The 13,955-nt window shown below is 42.7% G+C and overlaps 1 protein-coding gene across 1 annotated transcript in view; it reads right to left on the bottom strand.

Moving 5' to 3' along the window:
* PRICKLE2 (prickle planar cell polarity protein 2) overlaps positions 1-13,955 on the bottom strand; it is a 153,793-nt gene that overhangs the window by 42,527 nt on the left and 97,311 nt on the right. Inside the window, exon 8 of the mRNA XM_036739669.1 lies at positions 9,010-9,876. Coding sequence (XP_036595564.1) covers positions 9,010-9,876 — 867 coding nt within the window. The remainder of the gene's footprint in view (positions 1-9,009; positions 9,877-13,955) is intronic.

Here is a 13,955-nt window from a genome sequence, read left to right as displayed (position 1 = left end):
TCTGGCCCCAGATACTTCCTAGCTGTGGGACCCTGGGCAAATCAACCTTATTTGCCTTAGTTTCTACATCTGTACCACTCCAGTATCTTTGCCAAGAAAACCCCAAATGGGATCATGAAGAGTCAGACATGATGGAAATGATGGAACATCAGCAGCATGATGGAAAAATGCAATCCACCTCCAGAGAGAGAACTGATGAACTTGGAATGAAAATTGAATTATAATTTCTCCTTCTTTCTTTCCTTCCTTCCTTCCTTCCTTCCTATATAGAAATGTGTTTTGCATGATTTTACATATATAATTGATACCATTTTCTCACCTTCTCAGTGAATGGGGAGGGCTGGGAGGGAGGCAGAGAATTTGGAATTCAAAATTTAAAAAGAAAAGGATATTAAAAATATAGAAATAATAAATTTTACATAATAAACCAAAAAAGAAAAGTTATTCAATCAACAGACAAGCATTTATTAAGTGCTTACTATGTGCTCAACACTGGGGACATAAACAAGAATGACAGAGTTCCTTAATGGCAGGATTAAATTAAATTAGGGGGGTGGAGCCAAGATGGCCACATGAAAACAGCATCTTACTGGATCTCTCTCACAAGTTCTGTCAGATTCCTATAAAAATGTGAATCTGGGTAGATTTGAGAGAGTTAGAAACTGCAAGCAGTCTGAGTAAGACAAATTTCCAAGCCAGGAGAGTCCAAAAGGCCGAAACTATAGGCTGGGAGAGCGCTCAGCGTTCGGAGCTGCTCCAGACAGCACCAAAAGAGAAGCAGTCTAGGAAACCAACCAGCAAGACAGGCTGGGAGAAAGCTGGGTGCCTGAAACCAGCGGAGATCCCCAGACCTCCCAACACAGGACAGCAGTCTGTGGAAGCGAGGAAAGGCAGCAGCGCAACTCCACTGGCTGTGAGACATCAACTCCTGAGGCTTGCAGCCCAAAGGTATGAAACGCATTTTCTTGAACTTCCGAGAGACATAATGGCCAGGGAAACGGCTCTAAACCCTCCCCCTCCCCCCACCCAGAGAATTCCTCGGGAAAAAACGCTGGAATAGAGGAGACAGAAGTGGGGCTTCAGTGGCCGAGCAGTGGGGGTTCCTGAGTCCCAGAGGGGCAGAGCCAGCAGGGGTCAACACCAGGAGCCCAGAAGTACCCTTGCTCCCCCAGGAGAAGTGCCAGACACCCGCTCAAACAACAAAGAGCTGAGACCATTGCTGAATAGCAACAGTACTGGAGAGCAATCCCAGGGGAAGAGGAGATTTAGGGCAGCCAGACCCCTTCCCCACACCTCAGGAAACTGAAGGCAATAATTCACAATGCCAGTAACTAGACTCACAAGCCCCAGAATAAGAAACCTTGGACAGAGAGTCCTGAGCCCCAAAAGCAGAAATTCATTGTGAAGCCAGGAAAAGGCTAACCAATGTGAAGAAGAACATGAAAAAACTGAGGACCACTGATTCTTTTTATGGAGATAGGCATGATCAAAATACCAATTTGGAAGAGGATGGCAATGACACTATACCCTTATCTGATACCTCAAAAGGGAATGTGAACTGGTCTCAAGCCCAAAAAGCATTACTGGAAGAGCTAAAGGACGATTTAAAAACCAAATTAGGGAGGTAAAAGAAAAAATGGGGAAAAATGGGGGAAAAAAAAGCACTGACGAAATCAAGTCCTTAAAAAATAAGATTGGCGAAATGGCTATGGAGATTCAGAATCTAAATAGAGAAAATGACACCCTGAGAGGTAAAATCAACCAATTGGAAAAGGAGACTCAAAAGCAAAATGAAGACAGCAACTCACTAAAAACTGGAATTGAGCAAGTGGAAGCTAATGACTCTATGAGGCATCAAGAAGTAGTAAAACAAAATGTAAAGAACGAAAAAATAGAAAAAAATGGGAACTATATGATTGGAAAAACAACTGACCTGGAAAATAGATCCAGGAGAGACAATTTAAGAATTATTGATCTACCAGAACTCCATGATGAAAAAAAGAGCCTTGACAGTATCTTCGAAGAAATTATCAAAGATAACTGCCTCTGGGTCCTAGAACCAGAGGGTAAAATAGTCATTGAAAGAATCCACCCATCACACTTTGAAAGAGATCCCACATTGAAAACACCAAGAAATATTATAGCCAAATTTCAGAATTACAAAGTCAAGGAGCAGCCAAAAAGAAACAATTTAAATATCGTGGAACTACAGTCAGGATCACACAGGATCTCTCAGCTTCTACATTAAATAACAGGAGAAATTGGAATATGATATTCTGAAGGGCAAAGGAGCTGGGACTACGACCAAGGATCAACTACCCAGTAAAATTAAACATAATTTTTCAGGCAAGGAGATGGACATTCAACGAAATAAAGAAATTCCAGACCTTCCTGATGAAAAGGCCAGAACTCAATGGAAAACTTGATCTTCAAATACAAAACTCAAGAAAGACATAAAAAGGTAAATGGGGGGAAAACCCCCCACGAACCTTATTAATCAATAAGGGCAAATTATTTGCATCTTTACATAGAATTATATCTTCTTATGTATGTTTTATATGTATACATATATATATATATATATATCAGTCTTGAGAATAGTACAGCTATTATGACAATTGAAAGGGATACACATAGACTGTGAATGTCTTTATAAAATAACTGATATAAGGATAAAAAACATAATTAAGAGACGTAAAGGGAGGGTTATGGGAGAAGAGGTAAGGAGGCAGTAGAAAAGGGTAAATTACATCAAATGAAGATGCACAAAAACACATTATAGTAGAGGGAAAGAAGGGAGGGAGAAGAGCAGTATTTGAGCTTTACTGTCATCTGATCTGGTTCAAGAAGGTAATAACATACCCTGATAAGTATAGAAATCTAACTTGTCCTACAGGTAGTAGGAGGGGAAAGGGGGAAAAAAGGGAGGGGGTGGTCAGAAAGGAGGGAAGAAGTAGCAAATGGAAAACAGTAAGATAAGGGAGAGGAATCAAGAGGGAGGGTAAACTAAGGAAGGCGACAGTCAAAAGCAAAACTGTTGAGGAGTGGGAGGGGAAAGGGAGAAATAAAAGCGTAAACGGGGGGAAATAGGATGGAGAAAAAGACACAGCTAGAAATCATAACTGTGAATGTGAATGGGATGAACTCTCCCACAAAGCGGAAGCAGATGGCAGAATGGATTAAAAACCATAATCCTACAATATGCTGTTTACAAGAAACACATTTGAAACAGGGGGATACACACAAGGTAAAGGTAAAAGGCCGGAGTAAAATATATTGCGCTACAGCTAAAGTAAAAAAAGCAGGTGTAGCAATCCTAATCTTAGACAAAGCAAAAAGTAAAGATAGATTTAATTAAAAGAGATAAGGAAGGACACTATATCCTGCTAAAAGGCACCATAAACAATGAAGCAATATCATTGTTTAACATATGTGCACCAAGTGGTATGGCATGCAAATTCTTAGAGAAGAGGTCAAGGGAGTTACAGGAAGAAATAGACAGAAAACTATAGTATTGGGAGGCCTCAACCTCCCCCTCTCTGAAGTTGATAAATCTAACCTCAAAATAAATAAGAAAGAAGTTAAGGAGGTGAACAGAATTTTAGAAAAGGCAGATATGATAGACCTCTGGAGAAAACTGAATGGGGATAAAAAGGAATATATACTTTCTTCTCAAAAGTACATGGCACATACTCAAAAATTGACTACGTACTAGGGCATAAAAACCTCACAAACCAGTGCAGAAAGGCAGAAGTAGTCAAAGCATCCTTTTAAGATTATGCTGCAATAAAAATTATTTGTAATAAAGAACCATGGAAAAATAAGCTAAAAATTAATTGGAAACTAAATAATCTAATTCTAAAGAATGAGTGGGCCAAAGAACAAATCATAGAAACAATTAATAACTTCATTCAAGAGAATGACAATAATGAGACAACATACCAAAACTTATGGGATTCAGCAAAAGCAGTTCTTAGGGGAAGTTTTATATCTCTAAATGCTTACATGAATAAAATAGAGAAAAAGGAGATCAATGAATTGGGCATGCAACTGAAAAAGCTAGAAAAAGAACAAATTGAAAATCCCCAATTAAATACCAAATTAGAAATACTGAAAATCAAAGGAGAGATTAATAAAATTGAAACCAAGAAAACTACTGAATTAATAAATGAAATAAAGAGCTGGTTTTATGAAAAAACCAATAATATTGATAAACATTTGGTCAATTTGATTAAAAAAAAAGAAGAAAATCAAATTACCAGTATCAAAAATGAAAAGGGTGAAATCACCTCGAATGAAGAGGAAATCAAGACAATAATTAGGAATTATTTTGACCAGTTGTATGACCATAAATTTGGCAACCTTAGGGATATGGATGAATATCTACAAACACATAAATTGCCCAGGTTAACAGAAGAGGAATTAAAATTTCTAAATAACCCCATCTCAGAAAAAGAAATTGAGCAAGCCATCAATGAACTCCCTAGGAAAAAATCTCCAGGGCCAGATGGTTTTACATGTGAATTCAATCAAACATTTAAAGAACAATTAATTCCTATACTTTGTAGACTATTTGGGAATCAAATTCTTTTTATGACACAAATATGGTACTAATACCCAAACCAGGAAGAGTCAAAACAGAGAAAGAAAATTACAGATCAATTTCCCTAATGAATATTGATGCAAAAATTTTAAATAAAATATTAGCAAAAAGACTGCAGCAACTTGTCACGAAAATAATACACTATGACCAGGTAGGGTTTATTCCAGGAATGCAAGGCTAGTTCAATATTAGGAAAACTATTAGCATAATTGACTGTATCAACAACAAAACTAGCAGAAACCATATGATCATCTCAATAGATGCAGAAAAAGCCTTTGACAAAATACAGCACCCATTCCTATTAAAAACACTAGAAAGCATAGGAATAAAATAGAGCCTTCCTTAAAATTATAAATAGCATCTACCTAAAAGCATCAACAAGCATTATTTGTAACAGGGATAAGCTAGATGTATTCCCAATAAGATCAGGGGTGAAACAAGGATGTCCATTATCACCCCTACTATTCAATTTGGTACTAGAAATGTTAGCTGTAACAATAAGAGAAGAAAAAGAAATTAAAGGAATTAGAAACGGCAAAGAAGAAACTAAATTATCACTTTTTGCAGATGATATGATGATTTACTTAGAGAATCCTAGAGAATCAAGTAAAAAACTACTTGAAATAATAAACAACTTCAGCAAAGTTGCAGGATATAAAATAAACCCACATAAATCCTCAGCATTCCTATATATCACTAACAAAGCGCAACAGCAAGAGATAGAAAGAGAAATTCCATTCAAAGTTACCGTAGGCAATGTAAAATATTTGGGAGTGTATCTGCCAAGACAAACCCAGGGACTGTACGAACATAATTATGAAACACTTTTCACGTGAATAAAGTCAGATCTCAATAAATCGAAAAACATCAGTTGCTCATGGTTAGGCCGAGCTAATATAATAAAAAGACAATTTTACCTAAATTAATCTATCTATTCAGCGCTATACCAATCAAACTACCAAAAATTATTTTACAGAGCTGGATAAAATAATAACAAAATTCATCTGGAAGAACAAGAGGTCTAGAATATCTAGGGTATTAATGAAAAGAAATGCTAGGGAAGGTGGCCTAGCCACACCACATATTAAACTGTACTATACAGCAGCAGTCATCAAAACTACCTGGTACTGGCTAAGAAACAGAGTTGTGGATCAGTGCAATAAGATAGGTACACAAGACACAGTAGTCAAAGATTATAGCAATCTACTCTTTGATAAACCCAAAGAAGCCAGCTTCTGAGCTAAGAATTCACTATTTCACAAAAACTGCTGGGAAAATTGGAAAATGGTAGGGCAGAAACTGGGCATAGACCAATATCTTATACCATATATCAAAATAAAGTCAAAATGGGTTCATGATTTAGGAGTAAAGGCTGATACTATAAGCAATTTGGGAGAGCAAAGAATAGTTTACCTATCAGATTTATGGAAAAGAAAAGAATTCACAACACAACCAGAGATAGAGAGCATTACAAAATGCAAAACAGATAATTTTGATGATGTTAAATTGAAATGTTTTTGTATAAAAAAGCCAACGCAGCAAAGATTAGGAGGGAAGCAGAAAATTGGGAGAAAATCTTTACAATCTCTGATGAAGGCCTCATTTCTAAAATATACAGGGAACTGAGCCAAATATATAGGGATACAAGTCATTCCCCAATTGAGAAATGGTCAAAGGATATGAACAGGCAGTTTTCAGAGGAAGAAATTAAAGATATCTATAGGCATATGAAAAAATGCTCTAAATCACTACTGATTAGAGAAATGCAAATCAAAACAACTCTTAGGTACCACATCTCTCCTGTCAGATTGGCTAAAATGACAAAACAGGAAAATGATAAATGCTGGAGAGGATGTGGGAAAACTGGAACCCTGTTACGTTGCTGGTGAAGTTGTGAAGTGATCCAGCCATTCTGGAGAGCAATTTGGAACTATGCCCAAAGGGCTATAAAAATATTCATACCCTTTGACCCAGCAATACCACTACTAGGGTTGTATCCCAAAGAGATCACACAAGTGGGAAAAGGATCCATATGTGCAAAAACATTTATAGCGGCTCTTTTTGTAGTGGCTAAGAATTGGAAATTGAGGGGATGCCCATCAATTGGGGAATGGCTGAACAAGCTATGGTACGTGAAGGCAATGGAATACTATTGTGCTATAAGAAATAGGGATGACACGGACTTCATAACAACCTGGAAAAACCTACACGATATAATGCTGAGTGAGCACAGCAGAGCCAGGAGAACATTACACATAACCACAGATATATGGATTCTGTGAGGACCAACCCTGATAGACTTTGCTCTTCTCAGCAACACAAGGTGCAAAGACAACTCCAAGGGACTCACGATGGAGAATACTATCTACATCCAGAGAAAGAACTATGAAGTGTGAATGCGGATTGAGGCACACTTCATGCTTGCCATTCCCCCCCCACCCTGCTTTTTATCTCTCTTTTGTTTTTGGGGTTTTTATTTTGGTTCTCTTTCTTCTTTCTCATGATCCATTCCATTAGTCATAATTCTTCTCCACAACTTGACTAGTGTGTAAATAAGTTCAACGTGAAGTTATATGTAGAAGATATATAGGATTCCATGCCATCTTGGGCAGGGAGGGGGGAAGGGAGGGAAGAAAATCTGGAACTCAAAATTATGTAGAACCGAGTGTTGTAAACTAAAAATAAAAAAAAATCTTATAAAATTTAATTAAATTAATTGACAAGCACTTCCTAGGTGCCAGGGTACTGGAGATAAAAGGGAAGACAAAAATACAATCCTGCTCTCAAGGAGTTTACATTTTAATGGAGGTTAAAGGGAAAGGTTAAATAATAATACCTAACATGGATATGGCACCTACTATGTGACAGGTACCATTCTAAGCGCTTTACACTTGTGATTTCTTTTAATCTTCACAACAGCCATGGGAGGTAGGGGCTAGTATTATCCCCATTTTACAGATGAGGAAACTGAGGCAGACAGGAATGTCTGACTCTTCATGGCCCTATTTTGGGTTTTCTTGGCAAAGATACTGGAGTGGTTTGCTATTCCCTTCTCCAGCTCATTTTACAGTTAAGGAACTGAGGCTAAGCGGGTTAAGTGACTTGCCCAGGGTCACACAGCTAGAAAGTATCTAAGGGCAGATTTGAACTCAGGCCTTCTTGACCCCAGGCCCAATGTTCTATTTACTGTAGTATTAAGAAAATTATACCGCCCTAGCTGATAGGAATTCAAATGAGAATTTCAGAATTGGAAGGATATTGAGTAGTACATATGGGGAAGGTCTTGGAGAAAGGAAGATGAGTTCAAATCCAGCCTCTGACACTTACTAGCTCTGTGACCTTGGACAAGTCACTTAACCTCCCAGCCTCAGTTTCCTCTCCTGTAATATGGGGATGATAATAGCACCTGCCTCTCAGTGTTGATCAAATGAGATAACATATGTAAAACACATTCCAAATTTTAAAGCAATATATGTTAGCTATTATTATTAGTAATAAATTTCCCTCCTTGCTACTCCTAGTCATTGTCTCTAGTTCTGCCACTGAATCCATCTTCTGTGTGACAGTCTTCAGAGACTTTAAGATGACTATCATGTCTGTGCCCCCTTGAGTCCTGACTGCTCATGCCCAAAGTCACCTGGATTCTGCTCCTGGCTTTGGCACTAATTTGCTGTGGCCCCTTGGGCATTGGGCCTGACTAGGCCTGGGTTGGTTCATCTGTAAAATGGGACGATAATGGCCACTTCCCTTCCCTAGGCATAAAGAGACACCAAGAGATCTCAAAGCTGGAGCTGGAAGGGACCTTGGCAGTGGCCACTGGTCCAACCCCTTCATTTCCCACAGAAGGAAAACAGGCTTGAGGAGATGAAGGCACAGTAAGTTTCAGAGCTGAAATATCAGCTTGATGTAGAAGCAATTAGACCAAAAAGAAAAAACTTCCAAGTGTGTAACAAAGGGAAGGAGAGAAGGTGTGAGCTCCACTCAGCTCTAGACACCTCACTGCTCCTCTCCCTTGGTCTGTGTTTCTCCCCCCACCCCCCACCCTACTCTTCTGCTTTGGCAGGTACTCTGTGTGTGTGTGTGTGTGTACACGTGCACACACACACACACACACACACACCCCTACACCTGCAGACAGCAGAAATGGGCCGGGATCAAAGGACAGTTTTCTCTTGTCCCTTGGGCTCACCTGTATTCCTCTTGGCTGGTAGAGGAATCACACATTCCCAACTCTCTGCTGGGATGCTGTGTGTGTGTGCAGGAGTGCCCGGGGATGGGGGTAGGTTAGACTCCGACTGTGGCCCACCTGCCCTCACCCCCAACATGCCATGACGGAGCACAGCAAGGCTGCCAAGTCAAGCCTTCGAGCCGGCAGCGGGTCTGGATCAAGCTTAAACACGGCTTACCTGTCGCGTTGGACAGCGCCAGGGATTCCATGGAGCCCCGCGGGGTTTGCTCCGTAGGGGTGAGATCCTCTGTATACTTCATTGCACTGAGTGGATGGCGGGTGCGGCAGGGCTGGGAGGACATGCCGCCTTCCTCTTCCTCCTCCTCATATTTGGGGACTTTCATATTTCCTCGGGTTTCGCTAAAACTCTGATTGGACATATCGCTATAGCTTTCTTGGGAGCGCAGTCTGGCCGGGTAATAGTCCTCCCGACATTCCTTCATGAAACTGCCGCTGTGTCCCTTCATGGCCAGGGAGGAGCTCCTTTTGGGATTGCTGAAATGCTTTCCCCACAGGTCAGGCTGTGCCGCGGCCACCTGCGCCGGGTTATAGGAAGTTCGCATGTTGCACTGGCTGAGGAGCTGCATGGGGCTCTGGGACGGGCTCTGCTCCATCTTGTTCCCGTAGTGGTAGAGCTCATCTCGACTCCGCCAGATGTGCTCCCTGTTGAGACTGGGCGTCTGGCTCGACAGACTCAGTAGATCCATCTGCAGGGACAGGGGGTCCACGTCGGCCGAGAGCCGGTTAGAGGTCACCTGCAGCTGGCCGCACGGGTTCAGCAGGGACTCCTCCGCCTTGCCTTTGTTCTTACCGATTTTGGCGCTGCGCCGGGACTCCTTGGCCCGGGCGTTCTGAAACGCGGAGTCCGAGGAGTCAGAGCCATTGGGATCCTCTCCGGCGCTGCAGGCCCGTGAGCAGAAGATCTGGCCTTGCTTTGGCAGGAAGGGCCGCCCCAGGAGAGACTTCTTGCAGTGAGCACAGCAGAAGCAGGTTTCCGTAGCGTGCCAGTGCTGGCCATCATAGGTCATCTGACCTTGGTCGATGCCTGGGGGAGGACAATGAGGGAGAAAGCATTAGTCTTCAGCCCCAGGACCCCTCTTACAACCTGAAATTCCTCTTCTACCATTAACTTGAGGCAGCATGCTTTAGTGGAACGAACCCTGGCTCTGGAGTCAAAAGACCTGGATTCGAATGTTACTAGCAGGGGACTTTAGGTAAGTTATTTAAGTCTCCTTGGGCTTCAGTTTCCTCTTCCATAAAATAAGGCTTGGATTAGGCTCTGAGGTCCTTCTAATTCTAAATCTTTGCTCCTCTTACCTATGATGAGTCATAAAGTCGATGATGTACTCAACACATAAATCGCGGTTTCATTTCATGTCCATATCACGTGACTCACTCATAATGTCCATATTTGGCAAGTGACAGCCTAGATGCTTTCTGTTTGAAGACTAGCCTAGCTCAGTTCAGATTGGCTAGCCCCGAGCAGCAGGCTAGCCCCTGCCACCATGCAGTCTACAAATAACAGCTCATGACAGCTAACATTTATAAAGCACTTACTATGTGCTGGGCACTCTGTTTTAAAATTATTATCTCATTTGATTCTCACAACAACCCTGGGAGGCAGGTAATAAGAAGGATAATAATGGCTGACGTTTATACACCTCTTACTATGTGCCAGGCATTGTGCAAAGCATTCTACAATTCTCATCTCATGAGTGTCATCCTCCCTGCACTAGGAGGTAGGTGCTGTTATCATGTCCATTTCTACAGGTGAGGAAACTGAGATAAATAGGAGTTAAGTGACACGCCCATGGTCATACAGCTAGTGTCTGAGGTCACCCTTGGTCTTCTTGATTTCAAGGGCAGCTGCAGAGCAGTTGGGCCTGGAGTGAGGAAGACTCATCTTCCTGAGTTCAAATTTGGCCTCAGACACTTACTAGCTGTATGATTCTAGGCAAGCCATTTAATCCTGTTTACCTCAGTTTCCTCATCTGTAAAACGAGCTAGAGAAGGAAATGGCAAATCAGTCTAGCATCTTTGTCAAGAAAACCCCAAATGGGGCTACGAAGAGTCGGACTGAACGACAACAACTTCCTGACTCCAGGCCAGAGTGCTAACCGCTGTACCATCCAGCTGCCCAAAGACCGTTATAGGACCAGAGATCTAGAGCTGAATGGGACCTCTGAGGCTTTCTAACCCAATCCCTTCTCTTCGTAGATGAGAAAGCTGAGGTCCAAAGAAATAACTGACTTGCCCAAGGTCTCAAGGTCACAAAGGAGGGATTTGGACCCAGGTCCTCTGACTCTAGAGCTAGTGAGCTGGCCACTGTATTTCACAAAGCCTTGAAGACTAGTCTCACACCCAGCCCCCACTTTCCCCCTATTAAACATGACTCAATTCCTTTAAGATGTCTTGGTAGAAGAATCTAGAGGAATAAACTGGCTTGGTTAGTTGGCTTGTCATTCCACAAGCAGCCTATGGCATCATCACCAGGTGTTAACAAGAACCCGAGGACAAGCCCCTGCCTTTGGGAGGACAGAGCTCTCTAGGCCTAACCAAGAGCTAGCGCTTGGTCTGCCAATGGCCCTTGGAGACCATTTCTGCCAGGAAGGCCTGGCTATACAGCCTAGGAATGGGGACTTGAAAGTGTGGGAGAAAGGGGTATGAGCCTGGAGGACCTGGGGTGAACAAGGAGAAAAGCAGAGAAGGCAGTTGGAGCAGAAAGGGCATCGAGCTAGAGGTTAGAAGACTCAGCCTTTTGGCTTCTAACTGAGTGACTTCAGACAAGCCAATCTATCCCTCTGAGCCTCTGTGTCCTCATCTATAAAGTGGCGATAGTAATATCATCTCCGTCTAACAAAGGTAACAGAAGGGTCCAGAAAAGGGTCCTGCAGGATGCAGGATTCAAGACAAGTCTTGAAAGATGAGACAGGAGAGAGGGGGAAGATAATTCTGGACATGGGATACTGCTGAAGCAAAGACTGGTGCTGGGCATGTCCTTGAAGAAATACTCAATCACAAAAATTCATCTAAGTTACTTAGCTACCCTGTGCCTCAGTTTCCCCATCTTTTAAATGTGGGGTTGGACGAGAGGAGCTCTGCAGCCCACCTGAACTGTAAGTCAATGATCCTGTGATGGAAGATGTGTTTCCTTCCCCCAGCAGGTGGAGGGAGGGGTAATAACAAAGGGCTGCGGAAGGGTCTTTATTCTTCAGAATGGGAGGACGAGCAGGAAAGTCATCTTCCTCATTAAGGTCTTGAAAACCCTCTTTCTCAGCAGGCAGGAAATAATTCCAACCTATTTAGTGACTGACCCTTCTTGGAGCAGGGCTCCCAAGCTAACACCATTTTCTCAAGATGGACATTTAATGATGTGGCAGTGGGACACTGAGCGAGGAGGCAGCTGGGGAGATTCTCAGCAAGGCAGGGAAGAAACCAGACAGCTGCTTCTCCTTTCCCCTCCCTGCTGTGCCCCTGCTCTGTGGGTTCCATAGGAGTATGAGGAGGCAGGCTCTGCTTATGCTATCCCCCCATTTATTTCTTTCACAAACAACATGGGGGGTGTGGTCTCTTTATTTTTGAGTGGGGGGATTAAGGAATGTGGGGGTGGGTAGAGGAGGAGGTTCAGGGGTAGCAAGGAAAGGAGGTGAAAAGTTGGAAGGACTGCTCCCAAGGAGGCAGCTCTGTTAAGTAACTCGGAGAAGAAGGCCACTCCTTGGAGCTGCCGTACCTCTATTGCTGGCCCAGAACAAGGATCTGAAGATACGGGTCAACATTCCTGCTCCTTGGTGGGAACAGATGATCTGGAACTAAGATCTCCTCTATACCTTTCCCTGAAGAATAGGAAGATCCCACCACTTCCAATGCCTGTTGACCAGCTGTCCTCTTTCCTCCCAGCATTAACATCCCCGGAGCAGTTCACCAACAGATAGGCAAACTGAGGCGCAGGGAAGTTAGAAATTTGGCCAAGGTCACATGAGTAGTGTCAGAGGAGGGATTCTGTTTGTTCTCAGCATCCTCTTATGTCCAGAGTCCCTTAGGAAGATGCCCCATCCAGGTCTGCCCATCCTCCTACATGGTCTCAGAACTTCTCTGGTCTCCTTCTTCCAATTAAAATATACTCAGCTTGTGTCTTATTCTCTTAAGGAAAGGGCTAAGACTGGATCTGTGATTGCACTGGTTAAAGGAAATTCCCAGGTAAAGAAAATGCCCTCCACCAATACAGGTCAACAAGTCAGTGTTTCAAAGACTATTTGTTTTCTTAGGGACTAAAGCTAATTCAGCTGGGTGGGATCAGGGCATGGATGAAGGAGGTGGGGGTCAGTGACGGCCAGTGGTTCCCATAGCTCCTGAACCTGGGGCAGGATTGGCATATAGAATTTATAAAAATGCCGCATGGCAGAAACATGAGTGACTATTATTTGAAATTACAATGATCTCAATGTTGTCTTTAGGGATCCTGATGCACTCTGTCTTACCTTACCCAGCCCTCACTGCAGCCCTCTGGGGCTATTTAGGGTTAGAGGTGGAGGGACATTTTGATCTGAGTCAGCTCAGAGAGTCCTTTGAGCAAGTTCACCCAGCCGGGCGGTGGAAGAACCAAGATTCACATTGAGATTGTCTGGCTTTCTTTCCATGACCCTAGAGAGATGTGTTTTTAAAGTGTTCTAGGTTGAACGTGATGTACCTCCCTACCTTCCCTGTAGATATGTGGGGGACTGGGCAGCATACAAAGAGGGGTAGATTTGGAGCTAGGAAGACCCGAGTTCGAATTCAGTCTCTGACACTTACCACTTAACTTACCAGTTAAGTGACCCTGGGTGAGTCACTTAACATTCATTTGCCTTATCTCATTTGATCCTCCCACCAGCCCAGGGAAGGGAGGTGGTATTTCCCTCATTTCAGAGATAAGAAAACTGAGGCAGAGTTGAAGTGATGTGCTCAGTGTCCCACAGTTATAAAATGTCTGAGGCTGGATTTGAACTTGGATCTTCCTGATTCCAGGCTCATCTAGGGTCTATACACTGCACCATATAGCTACAATCTTGAAACATAATTGCAGACTGGAACGAAAGGCAAGTTATGGGAAGAACGCTGAATTTGGAGCTGGAAGACCTGGATTTG

The sequence above is a fragment of the Trichosurus vulpecula genome, chromosome 9, assembly GCF_011100635.1.
Source record: "Trichosurus vulpecula isolate mTriVul1 chromosome 9, mTriVul1.pri, whole genome shotgun sequence".
In the NCBI taxonomy this organism is placed as follows: Eukaryota; Metazoa; Chordata; class Mammalia; order Diprotodontia; family Phalangeridae; genus Trichosurus; species Trichosurus vulpecula.
This window is presented reverse-complemented; position numbering and strand designations above follow the sequence as displayed.